General features: G+C 63.0%; 4 protein-coding genes across 4 annotated transcripts; all 4 read left to right on the forward strand.

The window, feature by feature from the left end:
• Positions 1-463: 463 nt before the first annotated feature.
• On the forward strand, positions 464-15,643 carry LMXM_26_2380 (conserved hypothetical protein; the record flags this gene model as incomplete). The annotated part of the gene is made up of 1 exon (XM_003876492.1): positions 464-15,643. The coding sequence occupies one exon, from the start codon at positions 464-466 to the stop codon at positions 15,641-15,643; it is 15,180 nt and encodes a 5,059-aa protein (XP_003876541.1).
• Positions 15,644-18,169: 2,526 nt separating this feature from the next.
• Positions 18,170-20,947, forward strand: LMXM_26_2390 (conserved hypothetical protein; the record flags this gene model as incomplete). Its single annotated transcript, XM_003876493.1, has 1 exon — positions 18,170-20,947. One exon carries the CDS (start codon positions 18,170-18,172, stop codon positions 20,945-20,947), a length of 2,778 nt encoding a protein of 925 aa, XP_003876542.1.
• A 500-nt stretch (positions 20,948-21,447) lies between these two features.
• Positions 21,448-22,128, forward strand: LMXM_26_2400 (putative peroxisomal membrane protein 4; the record flags this gene model as incomplete). Its single annotated transcript, XM_003876494.1, has 1 exon — positions 21,448-22,128. One exon carries the CDS (start codon positions 21,448-21,450, stop codon positions 22,126-22,128), a length of 681 nt encoding a protein of 226 aa, XP_003876543.1.
• A 761-nt stretch (positions 22,129-22,889) lies between these two features.
• LMXM_26_2410 (conserved hypothetical protein) lies at positions 22,890-24,218 on the forward strand (the record flags this gene model as incomplete). Its single annotated transcript, XM_003876495.1, has 1 exon — positions 22,890-24,218. The coding sequence occupies one exon, from the start codon at positions 22,890-22,892 to the stop codon at positions 24,216-24,218; it is 1,329 nt and encodes a 442-aa protein (XP_003876544.1).
• Between the last annotated feature and the right edge of the window lie 1,157 nt (positions 24,219-25,375).

Consider the following 25,375-nt stretch of genomic DNA (forward strand, 5'->3'; position numbering starts at 1 on the left):
TCGAGCTGTCGCCGCCCCCTTTCCTCGTCGTCCTCCCCGTCCCTCGCTGATGTGGCTCTTCGTGCTGCCGCACCACCCCATACGGCTCACCGTCTCTCTCGATCTCCTTCGCTTCCTTTGCCTGTGTCTTTGCCGTGCTTTTCCTGCACTCCGACGCGCACACGTACGCGCGCACGTCAACGCTCAACAGCCACAGAAGACGGGCCGTATCGGCATCTTTCCCCTCTGTTAAACTGTTTCGTCTTTCTTCTCGTCGCCAGGGCGTTCGTGTGTGTACGTGTGTCCACCTGTGCGTCGCACCTGCCTCCTGCCCCCGCCTGTGCCTGCTCCCTTAACTGCAGAGGACTGGAACCATTGACTTGGTACCTGGGTGCACGCCGCACCAGCGACCTCGGCGCAGACGCGGCCGATAGTGACCGATACACACTACACCCCCTTCCATCCGCACACGAACACCACGCCTATGCCGTCAAGCAGCACAGTTGCAGTAGAGGCCACGGCTGCACTGCGCCAGGAGGCCATGACAGATGGCTTCAACGATGCAGAGAGAGCAGCACCTGGGGCGGACGATGTACAGATAGCGCATGCAGCTTCACCCCCCGCCCCCGTCGCTGCCGCCGCTGCACCTGGAAACGCGAGCGGCACTCCTAGGCCGAGTGCACCACAGCTGAACTGCCAGGCAGCAGTGGTGCGCATTGGTGACATGTTTGGGGAGTTCTCCTGCAGCGTGTTCCGTGTAGGTGCTGGCAGTGACGTTTGCGGGGCCGATAGTCCGTCTTTACACGCATCGCGGGCAGCCGCATCTTCGCGGGGCTTTTACAAGCGTGCCGGCACGTCCATGTCTTCGCCGGCGGCCGCAACGCTGACGGAAATGGCGGCGAACCGCCCGCACGACAGCCAGCACGAAGGAGCCGCCGCTGCTGCCGCCGATGCTATCACCACGCGAGCCGGGTCGCTTGGCACGGCGTCGACCATGGCGGCTGTGGATGGCGCAGCCACAGCAGGCGTAGGTTACCCTGTCAACTGCGAGGTGGAGGGGGTGCCTCGGTGGGAGCTGCTCATCTACGCGGTACTGCACGAAGAGCAGGGCGGTGGCGCCGTGGCGTCGTCTGGCCCTCGAAACCAGTACCGCGCTGAGCACACCAGTGCTGCCCCTCAACTCCCTGGCGATGTGTCGGCAGGAGCATATGACGACAGCAAGGACGGCGGTGATGACGAGTGCCCCTTGCCGGATGGCGCCAAGTTGTACTTTCAGCAGACGATGCCAACGACGAAGCTGTCCAAGGTGGTTAAGCTGGAGGCGGGGCGGCGTTATACTGTGCGCGTGCGCTGCTACAGCCGAGCCAGTGTGCGCTGGAGTGCGTGGTCGGCACCGATCCAGACTGCCACACTGTTTCCCGTCGAGACGCGCCTTGGCGAGATCGGCTCTGACTACGTGCATTGCACTTGGGACCGTTCGGCGCAGCGCAACGAGGACGGGTTGGCGTGCGAGACGGATGTCGCGACGATGGAGTGGGTGCGCAGCATCCCTGACTTTGAGCTACGGGTGCTGCGAGAGTCCGACATGGCGGAGCACTACCGCGGCACCTTCGAGACCGGCTGCCGTTCTACTACCATACGCGACTTGCAGTCCGGGACGCGCTACATTGTGCTCATGCGGTACCGCACCGTCATTGGCACCATGCGGGAGTGGACAGAGGTTACGCGGCTGATCACGGAGAGTGCGCTGGAGGTGCGACTCATCGCTCGTGGCGAGGACATCTTTACTTTCTCCTGGGCCCGCGAAGCGCAGGAGGGTGCCGCAAAGGCGCCAGCCAGGAAGCCGACTTCGACCACCGTTGCCAATGACCCGCTGTTCGACGAGGCGCACGACGACGATGCCGCCGTCGCCGCCTTCGGCTATCTGCAGCCACGAACGACTGTGCACAAGTACGAGGTCACCATCGAGAGCACCGGGCTGCGCTTTGACCCGATCACTGTGCCCGCCTCCGTCTGCCAGTACACAATGGCAGAGATGTTCCCGAGCACAACGTACTCGGTCTGCGTGCGCGCATTTTCGGCTGAGGGGCGGTGGAGCGGCCGCTCCGCCCCGCTCAAGTTGCGCACGGCGGCCCGTCCCGTCGTATCAGTGGCCATCATCGGGGAGTCGTTCGCGTCGTTTACGTGGTCGCGTAAGGGTGTGGAGGAGCCACACGAGTCTCAGCTACAGTACCGCGTGCAGAGCATGACCTCTGCGTATCACCAGGCCGAGACCATCGACCTCGCACCGCCGTCGTTACCGACGGAGCATCCGCGCCGTCTGCTGCACCTCGAGCATCTCCGCTCCGGCAGCGACTACACCGTCTCTCTCCGCATCGCGATCGAGGGCACATGGGGGATCTGGACGGAGCCACAGCGCTTTACAACCGCGCCGAGCCTCGCGCTCACGTTTCTCGAGCGCGGGGAGGACTTCCTTACGTTGAACTGGCCTTCCCCCGGTCTCGTACCCGCGCCGAGGCAGGACGAGCCCAGCGGTGCAGCTGCCGAGCCACTGCCGATCTACAACATCGTCGTCGTGAAGGTGGACGGTCTTGGTGAGCGGACGGTCGTGCTCAACGAGCGCGTCACGCGCGACCCTAGCCAGCGCGGCTTCCGCGTCAACGACCTCGAGGCTGACACAACTTACGACGTGCAGTGCCGAACGTGGCAGCACAACCCCCTGAACGGGTTTGAGGACTGGGGAGAGATGTCGACGCCAGTGCGAATGTGCACGCTGCAGGCCGTCGCCCTGCACGTCTGGGACGTCGGCGAGGATTTCATTCACATCATCTGGCGCCGCGGACTGTCGGAGGCAAGCACGGCACTGGCAGAAACCGCGAGCGCCACTGGTGATGACGCAGCGGCTGCGGCAGCCGAGTGGGACCACCTGAGATACGAGGTGGTGATGGGATGCGTGGAGACCGGCGAGGACGCGATGCTGCACCGCCACGTCCTTGACACGAGCTACACCTTTACTCAACTGAAACCGTCGACGACCTACACGATCGCCGTGCGTGCGTGCGATGAGCATGGGCAGTGGGGCTTGTGGAGCCGTGCTAAGGTCCGCACGCCCCCCTCCATGAAGACCACCATTCATGAGATCGGCGAGGATTTTGTGCGACTGGTGTGGCAGCGGTGCGCTGCGCGGGACGACGCCGATTTGAGCGGCGTGACGGTGTCCGATATGTTCGTCGCCAAGTACAGTATTCTCGTGTACGGGCGGGAGCCACCTGGTATGCCGGTGGCGCCGCATACGCAGAGCGGCTACGAGGCTGGCGGCGGGCGCTCCGACATTGTCCGATTTGAAGTCGTGCCGAGCGAGCACACGTCGTTGCGCGTCGGCGACCTTCTTCCCGACCGTGAGTACGTTGCCGTGGTGCGGGCGGCCACGTCGAGCGGGCGGTGGGGACTGTGGAGTCGCCCGGTGCGCTTCCGCACGAACCCGCAGTTCCGAATTCCAACCCAGCAGCTGACGATTGGCGAGAACTACGTGAAGGTTGTGTGGGACCGTGGCGAGGCAGAGGCGTCTCAGCCGGCACCCGTCGAGCAGGACGACAACAGCGATGACGGAGAGGTGCACCTCGGCGACTGGAGCGTCACCGGGCAGGAGCTGCGCATCAGCGGTGTGACGACTCAGTACACGAGGCAGTATGCTCTTGACGCGGATGTGCGGGAGCTGAAGGTGTGTGAGCTGCTGCCGGCTAGCGCCTACACGATTCAGATCCGAGTGCGAGGACGTTCGGGCAGCTGGGGCCTGTGGTCCGCTCCGGTGCCCATCCTGACGCGTGGCACCATCGCCGTCGCGACGGACGAGGTGGCCGAAGACTTCATCACGGTGCGGTGGGAGCGGCGCAAGGCCGCAAATCCGCATCAGTACCCCACCGGCCATGGCGTCGTAACGTCATATCACCTGCGCGTCTACAACGCGTGTGAGGTGCACACGGAGACCTTCCTGGGCGACGGCGACTGCCCGTACCGCGTGACGGGGCTCAAGGCGAACACATACTACTGCGTCGAGCTCAAGGCGAACTACAATGACGAGGAGTGGGGTCTGTGGAGCGTGCCGCTGTGGTGTCTGACGATGCAGCCCATGCGAATTGATGCCAAGCTCATCTCAGAGGAGCTCTGCTGTCTGCAGCTCAAGCGTCCCAGTCAGCAGCGCCGCCTGCCGGAGGACGACGGCAACCCACCAACGGCGGATCGCATCCTGGCGCACGGCAAGCTGCGCCCGATGATCATGCTCTGCGTCACGTCACCGGTGTTATGCAAGGCACCATACCACAGCGCTGCCGTCGCGCCAGAGCAGTCGAAGGCGGCGTACCTGAACGATGCTTTGCCACCCGATGCCGCGCAGCAGCGGCTCATCTATCAGACAGAGCTTCTGAACAGCGCCGAGACGGTGGAGTACACAGTGCCAAACCTCAAGTGCAACACGGTGTACAGCGTGTCGGTGCGCACGAAGCTGGCAAATGGCGAGTGGGGCATGTGGTCCCCATCGCTCGTCTTCGCCACGGTGCCAGCCATGCGAGTCTCCTTCACCACCATTGGCGAGAGCTTCGCCAGCGTGGAGTGGGTGCGGCACTCGCAGGTCGTCCCGCCGCAGATCGCGAACCCAGAGCAGGTGGTGTTCGGCGTTGCTACGATCACCGCCTCGCGAGTGCGGGTGCGGGAGAGCGGCGGCGCCTACCAACACACGTACACGGTAGAGGGCGCGACGAGCTCGCTGCGCATCGACCATCTGACCCCGGCGACCACCTACATGGTGTGTGTGCAGACCTTCAACGACGGCTACGAGTGGGGTGTGTGGAGCGAGGAGCAGAAGGTGCGAACAGTGCCTGGGATGGACATCCACGTGCAGCACGTCTCGGAGGATGCGCTGTGGGTGTCGTGGTCGCGCCGCACCGACCTCCACGTCGCCGGGGACGCCAACACGGTTTTCAACGTCAACATCTCCGCCCGCGCGTATGAGGTGTGCCTCATCGGCGAGGGCGGCTTCACCTATAGTCAGGAGATGGACTCGACAAGTCTGTTTTTCCGCGGGCTGATGCCGGACGCGGTGTTCACGATTTACGTGCGCGCGCTCTTTGTGCAGTCGGAGTACTGGGGACTGTGGTCGGCGCAGGCCTTCCGCACAAAGCCACGAATGCGCGTCACGTTTGGCAACATCGGCGAGCACTTCGTCATGCTGGAATGGCGCCGCCACCTGCCGAAATCGACGGACGCGGAGGTGCGACTGCTGCTGAAAGACGAGGGCAGCACCGTTGCGGACCGCCAGCGATTTTCCATCGCGGAGACAGAGGATGTTGTGCAGCTCTACCGCTTCAAGGTCCAGCGCGTCGGCGAGGCGCACAGCGTGATCTACAACATTGCCCCTACCGTGAGTGGGTTCTGCCTTCATGACCTGCAGCCCTCGTCGGAGTATCGCGTGTGGGTGTGTGCGAAGGGACACGAGGGTGTGTGGGGCTTCTGGAGCGAGGAGTCGCGGGTGCGCACGCTGCCGCGGCTACGACTAGAGGTGCTGAATATCGGTGAGGACTACGTGCGAGCACAATGGAGGCGAGGGGCGTGGGAGGGGACGTGCATGGCGGATGACGATGGTGCAGAGGTCCGGCAGGTCGACGGGGCTGTCAGCGGGTACGAGATTCGGGTAATGGACGGTGCCAGCACGGTTGGCGCCACAAGCACGACGACGTTCCGCGAAACCACCGCCACACTTTCGGGCCTACGGCTTTCGACACTCTACACGGTCCAGGTGCGGGCCAAGGACACGTACGACGCGTGGGGGCTCTGGAGTGACCCGGTACCGTTCTACACGTTGAAGCCCGTCGGCGTGAGGCTGCAGCGCGTCGGCGAGACGTTTGTTGACGCGCAGTGGTCGCGTCCGATGCACCGCCTGCACCTGCAGCACGCACATAGCGAGTTGGCCGAGGTTGGCAGCGACGTGGCAGGGATGCAGATGGACGAGAAGGGGGTGCTGCACCCCGATGAACGCGTGGCGCGTTGGCACTTGCGTGTGTCGTGCAATCGCGTCTTTGCTGGCATGCCGCAGACGGAAGACTACCGCGAGCTGTACGCTGAGGAAGGGGAGCAGGCGCTCCGCATCGATGGGCTGCTGCCTCACGCCACCTACTTCATTGCCGTGCGCGGCCTCAACCATGGCGGTGACTGGGGCCACTGGAGCCCATCGGCCGAGGTGACCACGTGTCCGTTGCTGAAGGTCGGAGTGGAGGTGGCTGGAGAGACCTTTCTGCAGGTTGCGTGGCAACGGCCAGCAACGAGGAGCGGGCTGTGGACGACGGCAGCGGCGGACCGGCACGGCGCCAACGGCAGCGCTGAGGTGAGTGCGTCAGTCAGCGATAGCGGCGTGCATGACAGCACGCACGGCGAGGTGCAGCTCCTCGAGAACAAGTCGCATGTGTTGAACACGGTCGGTTCCCACGCCGGCGCATCGCACGGCGGGAACGGTGACGAGGAGGATGAGTACTCCGCGCTACCGTTCTTCCACAGCACGCCGCTGGGGACGTACCTGTGCTTTCCATCCGATTCAGGGGAGCACAACTTCCAAGTGACGATCCGCCCGATGCCGACGGAGTCGCCGTTTGACGAGACAGACGAGCCGCTCGTCGACGGCGCGCGCGTGTATGAGACAACGCAGCCGGCGCTGCGACTTGGCAACCTTTTGCCGGGCACTCGCTACGCCATATCGGTGCGAGAGCAGCAGGTGGATGAAGAGGGTTGCCTTGTCGCGGGCGAGTGGGGCGCACCGTCAGAGCTGGTCTGCACGCAGACGGTGCCGCCGATGCATGTAACTACGCAGGAGATTGGTGAAGACTACTGTATGGTGGAGTGGCGCCGCGCCGCTGAGGCGCCTGCCGCGGACAACTCCGCGCACGGTGCACCTTCCATATCAGCAGTGGGCTGGACCACAGCGGCGGCAGCGATGCTGACCACCGCTGTCTGGACGATGGCTTGTTACAAGTCTGTCGAGTTTGAACTGCAAACGCGCCGCCTGAGCATGGATGGAACGGCGCTGCATGACGACCCTCTCTTCCTGGACTCCGTCGTCTCGCTGCCGAGCAGCGTCACTGCGCACCACATATCGGGCCTTGTCCCCAGCAGCGTCTATGAGGTCCGCGTGCGGGCGAAGATAGAGAACGGGCATTGGGGGATGTGGAGCCCGGCGACGCGCTTCGTGACGCAGAGCCGCGTCGAACTGCACGTCGATCAAGTGCAGGAGGTAGCGGTACTTGTTTCATGGTGCCGCCCGCGTGCAATGCACACGTGCAGCAGCACCATCAGCCGAGTGCAGACCGAGAAGCGCGAGTGGTGCCTGACAACGGGGCCTGCGGAGAACGAGGAGGGCTTGAACAGCGGGGATGCAGCCGAGGAGCAGGCGGAGTTGTCCGGCTCCGAGGTGGCACGTCCTGCGACGACAAACGAGATTTTTGGCTCGCAGGTGATTCAGGCGGACTATTCGGTGCGCGAGTACGAGCTCATCCTTGAAGGAATTAGCGTTGACGATCGGCGGCGCCTCATCTTCACGCAGGACACTCAGTCTACCCTCATCGAAGACCTTCAGCAGGACCAGCTGTACTGCCTTTCGATTCGGTCTCTCAGCGAGAAGCAGCACTGGTCGCGCTTCTCGACCAAGGTGACGGTTCTGACGCTGGCATGCGTGCAGGTGCAGGTGGCGCAGCGCACGGAGTGCACCGCGCGGCTGGAGTGGTTCAGGCCGCAACCGAATGTGGGCAAGTTTACCGAGCTGCTGGCGGGCCACCAGCGAGACGCCCTGCACCAGTGCGACGACCGCGAGCGACGCGAGCTGCTAGAGATGAAGCGCAAGATCCAGGACCAGGAGAGCAAGGGGGAGCCCACGACAGCGGTGGCTGGCTGGATAAACCCTGTGGCGCGCGAGGAGCACAACACTCTGCTGCGGGAGGAGGCCACACGGCACTACCAGGCTGAGCACATCGTGGTGGGCGACGCGGACTGCACCGGCTATGAGCTATTCGTGACACTGCAGAAGGGAGAAGTCTGCCTGCCCTTCATCGCCGCCATCGAGACGCTGCGACGACGTCGGCCAAGCGGGGCGACGACAGCGGTGAGCACGCGTGAAAAGGCGATGGCCACGAAGCGAAGTGTGCACGCCGGCTCGATGATGACCGGCGGCAACCGCGGCTTCGCCGGCGCCGGCAATGGCAGCTTCCCCGACTCCAGGCGCCACGAGTTAGTCAAGACGCCAACATCCCCTGATTCAGCGCCAGCTGCGAGTCTGCCCGCCACCGCCGACTCCGTCCCCCTGCTGAATGTGCAGCTGCGTTCGTGCGTGTCGCAGGTCCTTCTGCAGGGGCTGAGTCCTAACGCCATCTTCTCGGCGCAGGTCCGCGCACGCGGTGTGCCAGACTCGTGGCAGCCGTGGAGCCGACCTGCCGTGATAGAGACGCTGCCTCTGCTACAGCTCGACCAGAGCCGCTTCGGTGAGCACTACATCAACCTGTACTGGTACCGCGGTGACCCGGGCACGATGGATGCGCTGTCGCAGGAGGCGGAAGAGTTCCGACGACTCCAGCGCGAGTTCCACAACTTCACCGAGCGCGGCCTGGAAGAGCAGCGGAGCGTTCTGGGGGCGGCGGCGTACACATCACTTGTGAACCGTCTGCGCCGGCTGCGCATGCTGCGGCGACTCTCCGCGGCTCGCGCAAAGCAGCATGCGGATGGCGAAATGGGGCTGCTGGTGGACCCTTCGTGCCCTGTGCAGGGCTTCCAGCTGCGCGTCATTGATGAGGTGGGCACCATCTCGGAGAACTACCTGCCCAACAACCAATACCACGACCTCAGCGCCCCGCCGACGCTTAGCTTTACCGCGACTGGGCTGCATCCGAACAGCTTGTACGTGTGCTGCCTGTGCCCGTACTACGGCGACGACGTGTGGGGGTGCTGGACGGCGCCGCTCAAGTTCATGACGCACCACATCATCCAGCTCGAAATGACGTACATCAGCGAGACCTTCGTTGACCTGCAGTGGTGGCGACTGGACAACAAGCCAACTTCTCCGCTGGACGAGCACGATACCTTGCTGAGTAGCCGCTACACAGAGGAGGTGCAGGTATATCAGCTCCGCATCACGCACGAGGATGCCGTAACAGGTCAAGAGGTGGAGGAGTTCCGCAATATGCGGGCCTGCAACGTGCTGCGGATCGATGCGCTGCTGCCGGACATGAAGTACACCATCGCCGTGAGGGAGTGGGATCCAAAGGGCGATTGGGGCTTGTGGTCGGCCGCGTGCTCGTGCGTCACATTACCCAGCATCGAAACGACCGTGACGGATGTGAAGGAGAGCAGCGCGAGGGTGTCATGGCGTCGCATGACGCCGCGAATCGACTACGAGAACGACATGCACGTGCTCGAGGACAACTCCGAGATAACTGGGTTCTACCTGCGACTGGAGGAGGTGCCACTGCGCACGAGCTCTGCCACGGCGTCACTGAGGGTGAGAGCTACGTCAGCCCGCCACTCGTCTTCGCCGGCGGGCGTCTCCGACTCGTGCTCGGACGAAGTAGAGGTGCTGTCGATGAGCATGGGTGACGTCGGCATGTCGAACAACTCCTTCCACGACGCCGCAGATACGCCTTTGGAAGAGAAGCCGCGGGCCGCCGAAGCTGACGAGCTTGAAGGCACGCTGGCGTTCGGCTTCCAGCGCGGCGGCCCTCTGCCACCGGAGGCGCACCCGCAGCTGCACGACGGACTCGTGCCCGACAGCGTTGACGACCGCGGCGGAGCAGCCCGGCCGTTAGGTGGTCAGCGCCAGCACTACCTGCTCGTGAAGCGGATCACTTCCAGCACGGAGCTAGAGTCTCACCTCAGCGATCTGCATCCCCAGACGGTCTACCGGGTGCAGGTGATGGCGGAAACGACGGGTGGGCAGGTGGGGCCGTGGTCGGCGCCGCATTTCTTCATCACCACGCCGCAGCTGCGCCTCTCCGCCGACCTCATTGATGAGCACTACGTCTCACTGCAGTGGGGGCGGCGGCCGCTGGCCCCGCTAGCGGCTCGGATTGGCGGTTGCAGGGGCACCAGCAGCAGCGGTGCAGCTGGATTCTTCCCGGAGAGCAGCACCTTTGAAGGCATGGATGGGGGCGGGAACACGGCAGCGGCGGCGGCAGGCGTGTTGGTGACGCTACCGACGGCGAAGGTGCTTCACTACGAGCTGGAGGTGTGCGGTGGAGTGGGGATCGACTTCACATTCTCCACTCGCATCGAGTCGGCTGCCGCAAGCGGTGCCTTTCGCGTCACAGGACTGGCCTTGGACTCTGTGTACGTCGCGCGAGTTCGCTCCTTCAGCGACGCGGGAGAGGCCAGCTTCTGGTCGCCTGTGCTCACCTTCGTGACACTCCGGCAGCTGGTCGTCCACCCGCAGGAGATCACCGAGAGCACCATCGAGATGAGCTGGGCTCGCCCCGAGCAAATCCCAGAGCACTACCTGGCCTGCGCGGCCTTCGACACAGCGGCCGGCATGGAGACGAATGCAGCGCTGGCTACTGCGCCAGCGATGTCGGAGCTGTCTGGCTCAACCACTACGCTGATGGTGCAGTCGGCACCCTCTGCAGTGCGCGGTCGCCGAGCGGTGTGCGTCGGCGACCGCGAAGCCGTGAAGTACCAACTACGTGTCTATCACGCCATGGAACAGACGGCACCGCGGATGCTCATGGACAAGCACCTTAACGGCAACGTCACGAAGTTTCTGGTGCACTCGCTTTCTCCGAACAGTGTGTACCTGCTCTACGTGCGTGCGATCAACTGCGACGGTGTGTGGAGCGAGTGGTCGGAGGGGCGCTGCGTCTACACGATGAAGCCGCTGGTGTCCAGCATTGCCACCGTCGGCGAAGATTTTGTTCGGGTGCTATGGGCCCGCGAAGCTCCAGAGGAGCTGCACTACACACCAAGCACGGCGAACACCGCCACGGGTGCAGGAAGCCACAGGCGCAGCGTCGCCGCCGCCGCGACTGACACGGATGGTGAGGGTGAGGAGGACGAGGCGACGGAGCACGTCGGACGCCCGCTGCCGGACGACGCTGACTCTGAGGCGCATGTGAGCTCGCCGAACAAGCCGAGCACGGACTCGCCAGACGCGTCGCGAATGTGGCAGCAGGAGCGTCGCTTCCGTCTGCACGATCAACCTGCCGAGGTCGGCGTTGTTTACTCCAGCGCCCTCACGTCGATTCAGTCCTTCACCATCTCCGTCCGCCGCTCGGACGAGGCGGAGGGGCGCATGGTCGAGGTACCTGGGCACGTGAGCAAGCACACGCTACCGGCGCTGCAGCCCGACTGCGTTTACCTCATCTGCGTCCGCGCCCAGTACAGGAGCGGGGAGCGCGGCCCGTGGAGCGACGTTGTGCTTAGCGGCACCTACAACCTGTTGGCCATGGACGTCAAAGAGGTCGGCGAGGACTACGTCTCGGCCAGCTGGCAGCGCAAGCCGAACACCATCCACATGGCATCGCTGCAAATTGGCCAGGTGGAGGAGACGGTGTGCTACGAAGTTCGGATTCGCGATTACACGGACGTCCCACTCGGCGAGGAGGAGGGCGAGGCGGCCCAGCACCGCGACAGCGAGGGCCGCAGCGTCTTCTTGCACGCGAATCAGCGCCACAGCATCCTGCGCGAGGTACTATCGAACCATCGGTACCGCCTCTCTGTGCGGCGCTGGTATCGTCCACGCGACGGCTTCGCAAAAGCTCCGTTGGCGACGGGACCAGCGACATCGACCTCGACGACGCGCAACTTCATCACCAACGCGTTAGAGGAGCACAGGAGCGTCGGCGAGGACAACGACCAAGGCGAAGCAGAGGAGGAGGAGCAGAAGAGGACGACAGAGGAGGGGGAGGTGATGCCGTTGCTGCCCGCCGCACAGACGGTGCTGCAGCTGTACGAACAGACCACACACACCGTGATGGACGCGACTCTGCGCGAGTCGATGGAGAAGGCGAAGGCTGCCCCGGGTGTGTGGAGTGACTCCGAGTACGTCGTGACGCTGCGCGACATGGTGTGCTCGGTGGAGCGCGTCGGGGAAGAGTACTTCCAGCTCCGCTGGGCTCGCGACCCGCGCGCTATACCGCTGCCAGTGCGCCGCGCTATGCCGGTGAAGCCGATCCAGAACTACCAGCTTCGCATCGACGAGCTGCTGCGCAACGGGTCAGGGGTGGAGGCGCGCCGCGGCAGCAACACGCTGCACCTGGATGAGCTTATGGCGCCCACAGAGACATCGTACTTCAACAAGGCGCTAAAGCCGAATACGCTCTACAAGGTGGAGGTGCGGTGCTGCATCGAAACGATGTGGGGCCGATGGAGCCGCCCGGTGTACATCATCACGCAACCGTGCCTGCAGGTGGAGGTAAGCCGCATTGGCGAGGAGTGCGCGACAATAGCATGGCACAGGCCCCGCGAGGGGCTAACACTTCCTGACGGCGAAGTGGCCGTGATTGGAGACGAGGAGGAGGTGGGCGGCTCGTATCAGCTGGAGGTGTCTGGCGTATGCTTTAACTACGAGATATCCAAGCGCTTCAAGGCGTCGCGCACAAGCTACACAGTGAAGCACCTCGACGCGGATGCACTCTACTCGGTGCGTGTGCGCTCCGGTGATGGAGTCAACCAGGCTTGCAGCCTGTGGAGCGCCACGACCTGCTTTGCTACGTTGAAGCCGATCCAGGTGGTGATGTCAATGCCGACCGAGCAGTTCATTCATGTGGAATGGCGCCGGCCCACGCAGACAGCCGAGGAGTACGCTGAGCAACTCGAGCAGCAGGCGGGGCCAGCAGTGGCGCCGTCACTGACCCTCGCCACAAATGCCGCCGGTGTGGAGTCGCAGCAGCAGCAAGACGGCAGCGAGGGCACCCGCAGCGAATCCATATCCCCTGCGGCGTCGGCGCCGCACCCCAGCGGGGTTGTGCAGCTTGGCAACCCCGGCTCTCTCGCGTTCCACGTATGCGTCTTCAACACGCAGAAGACACCGTCCGTGGCGGTGGTGGACAAACAGTTCCACAAGGACGTGTCGCACTACCGCGTCGGCGGGCTGGTGGCAGACACGCCATACGCCGTCATCGTTCGCGCCTGCTGCGAGGCCACCAATGACTGGGGTCTCTGGAGCGAGGAACGCACCTTCCGCACTCTGAAGCTGCTGGCGCCGACGGTCTCGAGCCTCGGCGAGACGTACGCGGAGCTGACGTGGGAGCGGAGCGAGAGCGATTCGCGTGGTGCCGGCGGTGGGTCTGTAGGGGCCGCCAGCGCTACTTTAGGCGCGCCGACGCTGCCGACAAAGTATCTCCTGGTCATTCGTTCCACGCAGTACGGCATGCTTGAGCGCGAGATATCGGCCGAAGAGTGCCGTACCACGGCGACGCCGATGCAGGAGGGATACCTGGATTCCTCGTACCGCCTGACCCAGCTCCAGCCGGGCACCGAGTACGTCGTCGCACTGCAACCCTGCTATGGCGGTGGGGACTGGGGCTTGTGGTCACAAGCGGTTACCTTCACTACGTTGTACCCGGTGAGGCTGACGGCGAACATCAACAAGGATACGGTGGACCTCAGCTGGGGCCGCTGCCGCCCTTCGTCGGCAGTCGGCTTTGTGGAAGACGTCGACTTTACCGGAGTGGCCACAGTAGGACCTTGCAGTGACAACGCCACTGGCGCGTCCCAGGAGCCCACGGCGGCCGGCTCCCGCTCCGTGTCACGCTACCAGCTCGTGGTGTACTCGGAGGCCGACATGGATGCCCTGCATTCGTGCGCGTCATCGATGGAGGACAGCGTGGCGCAGCAGCACTTCTCCAGCTTACTTTTCTTCCCAAGCACGGCAGCCAGTCAGGAGGGCCGCCTTGGCGAACGCAGTAGCGTGGCGGCGTCGTACCAGAGAAGCAGCCTGAAGCACCGGCAGCGGCAGGAAGGGCCTGCAATCCACACGGCCGCACGACTTCGCAGCAGCCTCAGCGGCCCTCTCGACTCACTGACGAACGCCGTCCAGACGACGATTCCAGACATGGATGTGGCCGCAGTCGTCAACGTGGATGGTGGCAAAGCGATGTCTTCGCCCTCCAGGGAATCGTTCTTCCTAAAGCAGTACGACTTGACGGACGCAGCGGTCTCAGCGCTGCTGCTCAGTCCCCATCTCCAGGACAACAGCCCCCCCGGCGGCACATCTGCCCTCGCCGGAAAACGGTCCTCCACCTCCTCTATGCATGAGCGCATCGAGGGGCTCACACCGGACACGACGTATGTGGCGCGCCTCCGCGCAATGGACCTATTCGGGAACTGGGGCACGCTGGTCGAGGTGAGGTTCGTGACACCGCCGCCGGCCCCGACGCAGGTGGCGCTGCGGCGTGTGAATGCACAGTTTTGCTCCCTGCAGTGGTCCACTCCGGAGGCGCCCGCTGCCGAGACGGAGGCCGCCGCGCCGCGCGGGCGCTACCGCTACGTCATTGAGCAGTGCTTCGTGCAAACCGATCGGCCACCGTCGGCCGGCACCGCCATCAGCGGTGGCGGCGGTGGCGGTGGGGCGAGTGCGCGCAAGGCTGGTGGGGCAGGCGCTTCGAGCGGGCCCGTGCCTTCCCTCGCAGCGGCTGGATGGCACGTCATAGACACCGTGGAGGACATAAACGTCTGCGCTGTACCTATCAGCGGCCTGCTCTCACGCATGCGGTGTCGCGTCAAGTGTGCGCGACGCATTTCGAGGGCGTCCGCGCACGACGTGGGCTCCGGAGCAGTCAGTGCGGTGCCGGTGCCAGACGACCACCTCGGCCCGTACAGCGACTACTCGGAAGCAGTCGCGGTGTCCAGCGGCACCCCGCCAGAGGGCGTGGTGGATCCACATCTCACGACGCTGTCGCAGAATGCCGCCACGCTTGAGTGGCTGCCGCCGCCAAAGCCGTCCGAGACTGCCGCGGGACGCTATACCCGCCCCGTCTACCGCATATACCTGGCGAATACGGCAGACCAGCCGTACCCTGTGCTGCTCGCCACAGTGCACCGGCCGACGTATGTTTTGACGAACCTGACGCCGTCCACGACATACACGGTGCAGATCGTCGCCGAGAACCCCGACGGCGTGAGCTTCCTTAACCCGATTCTGCGTTTTCACACCAAGTCCGAGGAGGATCAGACGGTCTCGCGGCATGACGATGACGGCGATGCAAGCGGTGGGACAGTGGCGAAGGCAGCGCCGCTGGCCGAGCTTGTACCGTTCCATGGCCTCCGCGCTGCACTGACCGATGGCGGCGCCGCTGCGGTGGACGGCGGTGCCGACGTCGCTGATATTCCTACGGCTGTGCAGCGGTCTGTGCTGCTGCCAACTCCGCCGACCTCTCGTCGGCGACGTGGCGGGCGCGGTGGTGTGGCGGGGCGGGCCCACCGATCGAGCTCGAAGCGGAAGGCACGCAGTGGCTCAGACCGTGCGAAGGCGCGGGGCTCGTCGGGAGCGACCGAGAGAGGCGGGGGAAAGCACAAACCAGGGACTCGCGGCCGCGCTTCATCGCCCTTGACCTCGAAGCGACTCAGCAATGCGGCGTCCGAAACAGCCCGCGAGGCACCGCCGACAACTGGCAGCTTCCTTCCTCAACTGGCTAAGACGTTTTAGCCCTCCCCGCCTTCCTGCCCTCAGCAACCGTTGTGGAGCGTGTGTGTGTGTCTCTCTCTGTCCGTGAGTGTCGTTTAGTGTGTTGGCTGGCTGCCGGCGGCACGTGGGTTTGCTTCGCACTCAGCTCTACTCTCTCACGCGTGGCACGCGTGCCGATGTGCCACGTACGCGATGCACTCCCTTCTTTCGACGCGTGCCCTTCTCGGCATACACGTTACCCTCCACTCTCTCCGGACGCGCCTTTGCCGACCAACGCTGCGGCCGCCTTTCTTTTCTTGGCTTTCCCTCACTGTCTTCTTTGATGGCGCCCCTCTCTGGACCTCTGGCCCCTCACTCGACCGGACACGCGCGCAGCATACAGAGAGGTTGTGCAGGGCACGTTATCGCTGCACATGTACCGTTGAAGCGGCGACTTTTGTTTTGTTCGGTGCACCAGCGGTGCTCGACTGATGAGTGGGGTGTGGGGGACGGCGTTGTTCCTATTTTTTCTTCGCTTTGGACGTTGTACCATCCTCCAACGCGTGCTGGCAGCCATGTGTGCTTGCATGTCGGGGATACGCGTGTACACGACTCATGCACGTCTCCCGTTGAGACGGCTCGCCTTCTGGCAGGGGCGATCCGTAGACCTGGGTCCACGTGCGTGTGCGTATGGTGTGCAGGCCTGTGTGCCGCAGACGTCGCACTACTCCACTTTTCTTTGTTCGATCAGCTACGGCGTGCCCTCCGCCTCCTCACGCGCTTCTCCTTACACAGACACCTGACGCACGCGTGGGGGTGGGGGACGGGGGACGGGGGAGGCGGGGAGGAGCTGCGTTGGATAGACTTTCCTTTCTTTTCCCTTTCCCTTTGTTTCTCTTGTTGCCATCCGAATGATGTACATTAGCTGACATGACGGGCAACCGTGGCGGCGGAACGCATCCCCGTGCACACGGCACGCCGCTGCCACAATCCCCCCACCTTTACCAGCGCCACCCGTGAGCTGGCACGGAAATGTGGGTGTGGGGGCTCCGCACCTTTTTCCTGTCTATGTGTTTTTCTCTTTTTCTATCTCCTCCCCCCACCCACCCCACCTCTCGCACCGTGTTTGTGATAGCGATGATGTGTGAGGTGGGAGGGGGAGGGAAGGGGAGGGGGTGTGTGCGCCCTCCCACTTCCCCTTTGAACGCACACGCGGACTCGCTCTTGGCTCTCGCTTCTGCCCGTTCCCGTGTGGCACTACACGCACACACATCCATCCATGTATGTGTATGTATATATGTATGTATGAATGCACGTGTGTATGTGCATACATGTAAGCATGTATGTGTGGAAGTGGGGCGATTTGCTTTGTCACGCCCACAGGTGAGTTTGTGTGTGTGTGCTATTACCGTTTAGTGATGCCGATCGCTGCCCCCCTCCTCTATACCCCTTTTCTCCCGGGCGCTCACTTTGGCTTTGTTCGATGTTCGTCATGTACAGCGTAGATTTCGTCCGTTTCTTTGAACTCGCCAACCCCCCTCCCTTCTTCGCCCAGAGCTCGCAAGGAGGGCAACTGGATAGATGTAAAGGCGGTAGGGGGAGTAGACACACCCGCCTGAAAGTGCCGCCATGACTGTGTCTGAGCCCTCGAGAGGGGTTAGATGCGCCGTGGATGGCGGAGCACGTAACGCTGGAAGAAGCAGGCGAAAGGGGAAGCACATCCCACCCCGTCCTTTACTGGCGGAACGTGCGACATCGCTGTGCCGCGCGACCCAGCTACCGGGCTTTCACGGAAAGTGCGATCTAGTAAAAGGTACGCAGGCACGCATGTCCGTCGTCACAGGACTGGAGGGTGTGTGAGAGAAGGAGGATGCTCGCAACACAAGCACGCTCGCATCCCACCGTGTCTCCGCGGCCGCCACAGCCGTTGCCTTCCATCTTCAACAGTACTGTTCTCGTCTCGCAGCGCTTAGGGCTGATGTGAACGTCTGCTGATGCGACCTCACCGTCTAACGCTCTGTCTCCTCCCCACCTTCTCTCGCTCATCCCTCGCAGCCGGCGTGTCTCTCACAGGAAAAAAACGACGACTCGGCCCTTCACCGTGCACGTGCGTGTGCGTGCATATCCGTCTCGCTGTCTCGCCTCTCGCGCTTCTTCCCGAGCCGTCACGCGTCCTTTGGCACCTCAGCGTCCGAGAGGCACTCACAATCAACTGGGTATGGAAACGGGAGTATGCTTTTAGCACTGCGGATACCCCTGGACGCTCCGCACGCACCAAGCAAGTGACGGGAGGGGGTGGCCTCGAGCGCCTTCACGTCGCACGCCTCCTCCTTCCCTCAAACTATAGAGATAAACGAAGCACACGCACACACACACACACACCCATCGTCGAACGTATTGCATACACGACAAAGCGCTTTTACTCCGCCACTCACCTAAAGACAACACACCTGCACACGCGGGAATAGCCATAGGAAAGACCCTTACCCTTCAGGGTGCGCGGGGTGTCTGTGTGCTTGTCTTGACCTGCCTGCCGTGAGAGCCGCTTCATATGCGAGCGTCGACAGGATGAGCGATGATCTCTTTGACGTCTTCAACGACGACGCGTCACCACTCGTGTCGGTTGAGGGTGTAATGGTGGAGGTGAGAGATGCATCTGCGCCGTCATCGACCTTACCTGGGCCGCGGACGGGTTTGTTGACCTCGACGACTCCGGCGATGCGTCTCGATGGCACCGACGATGCTCCCACACCACCTCTCCCCACCCGCTCATCGGCATCACCAGCGGTGCTAAATCCGCTTCCGACTGCGCGCCCGTTGTCCTCCGCATTGTTCCCGCCACCTACCACGTCCACCGCCTTGGTGGACGCCTTTCATTCTCCAGACTCTCTGCCGCCGTCGTTGTCCCGCTATGAGCGCGGCGATGCCCCTTTATTGCTGCGCACCCACTGTGCGACGCCCTCGACTCTACCTGCGAGCGCAAGTTGCGGCGTCACAGTGATCAAAGCTGCCCCTTCGCCATCGGCGACCTCGACTGCGGAAAATGGACTGCGATCCCCTCACGGGGAGGGGGGCAGTGCCGCGTCAAGAGAGGGTGCGGCTTCGAGACTCGCGTCCGCACCACCGCCGTCAGCGATCATTACCGAGCACTTCAGTCGCATCCGCGTTCGCCGTGCCACCGTCAGCCTTGAACAGTTCACTGTGCGCCTGGCTGAGTTCCCATTTGCCTCGTTCGACCTCTTTCGTGGCATGTCGCGCCGCAGCGATGAGGCGGTGGCACGCACTTGCGTCGGCGTTGTCACGCGCAAGTCGGATCCGAAGCAGAGCACCACGGCCACCCGCTCCTCATGCTACGCTGTGCTGACACTGTGGAACATGGAGAGCATCTCGCCAGCGCCGGAGACGGAGCTCAGCGTTCTGCTCTGCGGCAGCGCGTTTGACCTTCTTTACAGTCGCCTGGTCACTGGCGCAGTTGTGGCTCTCAGCAACGTTGCGCGGTGCGCACGACGAGGCTCTGCGCCGGCGCACGACGCCGACGAGGTACTGCTGCGCGTGGCGGATAGCGAGGCTGTCCGCCAGCTGGGCTTTGCCGCTGACCTCGGCACGTGTGCATCCGTGTCTTACAAGTCGAAGGAGCGTTGCCACGTCATGGTGAACACGCAGCGGTCGCAACACTGCATCTACCACGTCGCAGACCTTCGCAAGGCTGCGCGCAGCGGCGACACTGGAGGACAGGGACGCAACGCAACGCATGGTACGCGAGTCGCTAGCGCCTCATCTCTCGGAGCTCCTGCAACCATGAAGGGCAGCACCCTCACCACGCACCTTACCCTCTCCGGAGCGCAGCAACGGCTGGCCGTCTTGGCGCCGGGCGGCGTCGCGCAGCAGCCAGCAGGCCACCACTCTGCAGGCAGCAGCGGCCGTGCATCACTCCTTAGTGGTGCAGTGACGAACAGCAGGCTGGCTGCCTCGCAGCAGATGCTTCGACAGACGTCGTTTTTTGCCGTGCGCGGCGCCACTGGGCTTCCTGTCGAGGATGCCGCTCTCCGCAACTGCGTGAACTCGGCCGGCTCCGGTGTGTACGGTGGTGTGCAGACTGGCGCACCTCTGACGCTGCGGCAGCAGGTCGGTCTGCGTCCCGCCGCGAGCTACCCCTCCGCACATAAGCTTGGCGTGACATCGCGTGGTCGTGATGTGCTGGAGGCTGCCCGCCAGCAGGCCGTCCACCACGAGGAGGAAAAGTTGCTTCGGCGACCACTGCGCTGCGGGAGGACAGCTAGCACTGCAGGGGAAGGGGTGCCAAATCATGCGCGCACTGAGGGCGGCGGCAGCAGCGGTGGCGATCCTCGCGATGTGGATGCCCAAGCCCCAAATCGTAGCCCCGAAGGCGTCACTACTGGCTGGGGCAGGAGAACGCCGTCGACCACCGGCGCGCCGAAGCGTGCGCGCATAGAGGTACCGCCGCCGTCTACCCTTTCGGCCTTCACGGAGCATACCACCTCTCCTTGCTCTTGTTCGTCGTCGTCGTCGTCCGCACCAGTCGCCTCAGCATCCATCGCCGGCACCGCGACGCTGAGAAACGGGGCGGATGGTAGCCGAGTGGAGGCACTGCGACAGCAGTTTCAGCCGCTGCGTCGGGGTGCATCAGCCCCCTTCACTCCTCTCAGAAGCCACGGCGCCGTACACGCCGTCATCGCGTCGCCGCGGCAGAGAGACCACCGCCACAGCGTTGTGATGTCCAGCGCCGTCAGCTCCGGTACAGGCGCCTCCGCGTCGCAAAACGCGCTATTCCGTGCCGCTATCGAAGCTGCGCGGGACATCACGAGCAGCTCGACGGAGAGCACGAAGTCGCCTCCCGAGGTATCCACGAGTGTGCCAGCGAAGTTGCACGAAGCTGACGACGACGCGGCGTCCGCTCTCACGCTCCTTGGATCGGTAGCGGACGGCATCCACAGCGCACATGATCACCTGCGCAGTGAATCCGACCGGCAGGAGCTGCTCGGCTTCGTGAAGAAGCAAATCGCAAAGGAGAAGGCGCTGGAGGCGCTGGAGGCGATCACGGAGCAGCAGATCAGGGCTCACTACTGCTATGCGTGCCGCTGCTGGTACGGGCAGCCGCCGACGACGTGCGTAGAGCAGCACCACCGTGTGGAACTGAAGCCGGCGCTGAAGAAGTACATCAAGTGCGAGCACTGCAACTACAAGACGTTTGTGATTGGCGGCGACGAGGCGAAGGGCTGGAGGGTGTACCCGCGTTGCCCGCGCTGTCATCAGTCAAGTTTCTGGGTCCGCGGTGACGCGGCACTGCAGGTGCCTGCCGTGGTGGAGGCGCCACCGCCCCCGTGAGAGGAGGGGGGCAACAGCGTAGAGGGAGTTGCAAAGAGCGTGCACGAGAAAGGAACGTACAGCAGTGACGGATCACGTGCAACATGAGCTAGCGTGATGACGCAGAGAGGATTTCCATATCCGCATGGGCAGCAGCAAAGCCAGCACTATGGACTCGCATGGTCGCGCCTCCCCCCTATGCGCTGCACCGCACCTCCTCCAACGTCCTCAATGCCATCTCGCTTCTCACCACCACTACCGCCTTCTCCCTCCCCGCCCTTTCGTACATGTGCATGTTTCCCGTGATGGATGAAGGCCACTATACATGGAGCAGGTAATTATCTATCAGCATCGTTTTCCGTTGTGTTCTCCCCAACACCGCGCCCACTGGATCGCCTTCTCACTTCCCTGACGCATCCTTTTTGTTGGTTAGACGGGCGCGACCTTATTCTTTGCGTCGCTCTCCCCACCACTCCGCACCTTTCACCCCTCTGCTGCTGGTGCCTCTTGCGGCTGCTGCCATGTCCCTCGCTGCTCCTAAAGCCGTGCCGCGGTGCCACACTGTGCCGATCTTCTCCGGCCCCCACGGTGCCGTCTTGGAGCGCATCAACCGCATGATCGCCTCCGGCGACTTCGACGTCTTCTTCACCGCCCTCAAGGGGTTTCGCAACGGTCTCGTGTACGGCACGCGTGTCCGTGCCCCACACGCCCTCGTGCTGAACCTGGTCTGGAGCAAGTCGCCGTACAGCTCGATGCCCGCCAAGATCTTCAGTGTCACAAAGACACACGCGTTGGGCCTCGGGTACAGCTCAGTTACCTTCGCCGTCGTGCGCGGCCTTCTGCGCAAACTGCAAGGCACGACGCACGCATGGCACAACGCCTTGGCGGGGTTCATGATCGGCGCCCTGTTCTGGGGCGACCCGAGCAGCGGCGTCCACATCCAGATGATGATGTACATACTTGCTCGAGTTGTGTGCGCTCTCTACCATCTGCTTACCTCCAAGTGCGCCGCGTCTATTCCACCGGTGGCGTACCGGCTGTACATGGGCTGTTTGTGGTGTCTGGCCATCATGTTCCTCATGTACTCGCCAGACAAACTGCAGCCATCCATGGCGCAGTCCCTGGAGTACATCTTCAAGGACAGCGGCAAGTTTAGCAGCTGGTACGACCTCGTCGTGGTGAACTCTGTTGATAACCTGTAGTGATATCGTTGATGTGTGTGTGTGTGCATGTGCTTATGGATACTTCGTGGCCGTGCGGCTTGTAGGGAACTGCTACAGAGGGTGGAAGGGAGGGGGGAGCACCATCTGGCTTCCTCGAATAATCCGCAGACGTTAAACGAAGCGAAGGGAGAGGAGATGGGGTGCCACGATAGCGTGTTGAGAGGGGAGGGGCCAGGCGGAGCGGGGTCGGAGAGCGCTCTCATGGAGTGCTCTGACATGCCTGCTCGATGGCTTGCTTTCGCAGATTTACTCATGCAAACCCCCTCCTCCCCCCACAGGGACACATTCGCATGTGTACGTGCGTGCATGCACGCGAACCCCACTTCCTCTAACGCCAACAACCTTTCCTTGATGACCAACTTGATGTTGTTGATTCTTGAATGCCCTTGCTGTGTTTCACACCCGCGCGCCGCCTCGCCATCTCGTCCCCCTCTCTGCCTTTCACTCTTCATCGTCTCTACGACTCCCCGTGTTGCCCACGCGTGTGCACTCCACGACTCGCGGTCTCCCTTGTCGTCCCCTCGTCCAAACGCGCACGCACACTGGCGCGTCGCATGTGTGCGCGGCTGCTGAGAAAACTTACCTTTTCTTGGTTTCTGTACGCTGCGCGCTCAGCTCTTCTTCACCGTCTCGTTTCACCCGTGCTCGCGTGCGCCTGCCTCTTCGCTGCTGCCCCTCCCCCTCCCCCTCCCCCCCCCCCACGTCGTCGTCCGTCCCACTACCTTCCCCCACACTCGCCCATGTCCCTCTCGGAAGTGCATCGCCTGCAAGAGTTGGTGTATCACCGCCCCAACAAAGAAAACTACGAAGCCCTCGTGTTGGAGCAGATCCTCGTGGTGGAGCAACAGCTGGACACCAAAACAAAGGCTGAGGAGCGCGCCACGGCGGCGAGGCGGGAGGCAGAACAGCTGCGAGGTGAGATCGAAGGGCTGCGCCGTGAGACCGCCTCGGGGCCCGCCACCTTCTCTGCGGTGCAGCGAGAGGACTACTATGTGACATGGACGGCACTCCTGAAAGAGTTTCGCATGCGCAAGGAGATTCTTTCCTTTCTGCTGTCGTACCCTGCCGAAGACTTCAAGCTGGTCGAACTAACCACCGTCTCCCACTGGCTCGACACCTGGACGACGTTCTTCGCGTCCGCCGAGTCGTCGGTGCGGAACTTGAAGAGGGTCGAGCGGGAATCGGCGGACGGGAACACACTGCCCCCGACTCGGCTCCTCTACGACGCATTGGATGAGGTGTGCCGCCTGCAGCTGCAGGCCCGCACGCTTGTCGGCCGTGAGCGATACCGCCGTAGCTCTTCGAGCGAGGAGTTTGTGAAGGACTTCATGGATAGCCAGCAGCAGCTGCACGAGTGGTGCCGCAAGCAGCGCGATACACTGGCCGCGTTGACGACACGAGGGGACCTCATCGAGTTCAACAACTCTTTCTATGCGAACGTGCCGGTGATGGACAGCAACTTTCTTGTGCTGATGGAGCAGAGCGAGGCTCTCATGAGCAACGTGCGGGTGCAAGACGCTCTGCGGGAGGTCAACCGAGAGTGGGTCATGCTGACGCTCGAGACCTACGGCAAGCTGCAGGCCGCCAGCACCCGGGAGCACGGGAGTAGTTCGCTGGAGAGGAAGTGTGCGGAGTGGATCGAATTTATGTCTCCGATGCTTCGTCGTCTTCTGGTTTCCACACAGGGCACCCTTGCGCAGGACAGCGATGCACCGGAGGCGAAGCTGCTCGCGACGACGTGCGAGGAACTGCTCAAGGAGCATGAGGCGCACGACATCGTGTGCACGCACCTGAGCGACTATACGGTGCGCGAGGAGTGCGTTAAGCCCCACTTGGACGCCTTGAAGGCGGAGCTGCAGTCGGCACTCACGACGACAGTGCTGACCTTCCCGCACTTTGACACCGCGGGTGGGCAGGCGGACTACAAGAGCCGTGTGGAGGAGCTGCAGGAGTGGATCGACGTGAAGTCGCAGAAGGGCACGTACGTGAAGCTGCTGGAGCGCTTAGAGATGACCAAAGCCGTGATCGAGGAGCATGCGGATGTGCTCTTCCCTGAGGATAATCCGTAGAGGTTAGTCACGCTGCAAGCGGGCTGGTGATGCCAATGTTCAGATGGGAGCGAGGGTAGGGACAGGGAGGCTTTGAGAAGTGGAGAGGGTGACAAGCACTGGTGCGACTTCCAACAGCCCGGCTGTTTTCCTATCTTCCTGACTCTCGGATTTCATGCCGTCTGCGCACGTGTACTCTACCTCTTGCCGAACCCTCTGCTTCTCAGAACCCCTCAACGCCTCGCTCCTCATCTGACCCCACCCTGGGCATCGGGCTAGAGTCGTTTCGAGTTGTTGGTTTTTCTGTATGATATCGCCCGTTCTCTGACATTGTCTTCTCGTGCGTGCGAGGCACTGTAGTGGTTTCAGGCGTTATGCTGCAGCGCTCTGATGCGCACCTCTTTCCGGGTATGGGTGCATGTGTTGGTGTGTTGGTGTGCGCTTCCAGGCGTTACAGCCAAGGAGGCACTGCGGCGCATGCCACGGAGCAGTGAAGCAGCCGGCCGACGTCTTTACTTTTCCACCGCTTTGTCGAGCTCGCCCAGTGCCTGTGTACGCTTGTTCACGTCAGGGACCACCGAATCGTTCTCCCAACTAAAATGCAGAGCAACGGATAAAGGCATGGGGGGGGGGAACGGAACGCCACGGCGACATGGACGAACACGTGGGCGTGCGAAGGCGTCTGTGCGCTCACACACTCATGCAGCGGATGTCACAGGCTCAAGGTTTCGCACACGAATCGCGTGCTATTTTATTCGGTCTGCGCCTGCACGAGTGCATGCGGACGCGTTTTACATTCCTTCCTCTACTCGCACTGGGGGCGGGGGACGCCGGCTCGGTCGCGACGACAGGCGCTGCATATCAACTGTGCTGCGCTCCTCAGCATTCCCTGGCACTGCACTTTCTCTCTCTCCCTGGCCTCGCGTCCACTGCTGGATGATGGCACTTGCGCTTGCACACTGTTTCTGCGCCCATGTCTCTCTCTCTAAGCGGCCAATGTGATTCTTGGCTTGCCCTCGTCGTTTGCCGCTCTCCCTCTATTTCTCACTTCTCTGTAGTCTGCGACGGCGGCCTTTCCCCTTCACGCCGCACCACCACGATCAGACGTCTAGACGAGATCAGCACTGCGTCGAGGGCCACGCGCACCCCTTCTTTCGTCCTTCGCCACGCATCCTCTT

This window comes from Leishmania mexicana, chromosome 26 (assembly GCF_000234665.1).
Source record: "Leishmania mexicana MHOM/GT/2001/U1103 complete genome, chromosome 26".
In the NCBI taxonomy this organism is placed as follows: Eukaryota; Euglenozoa; class Kinetoplastea; order Trypanosomatida; family Trypanosomatidae; genus Leishmania; species Leishmania mexicana.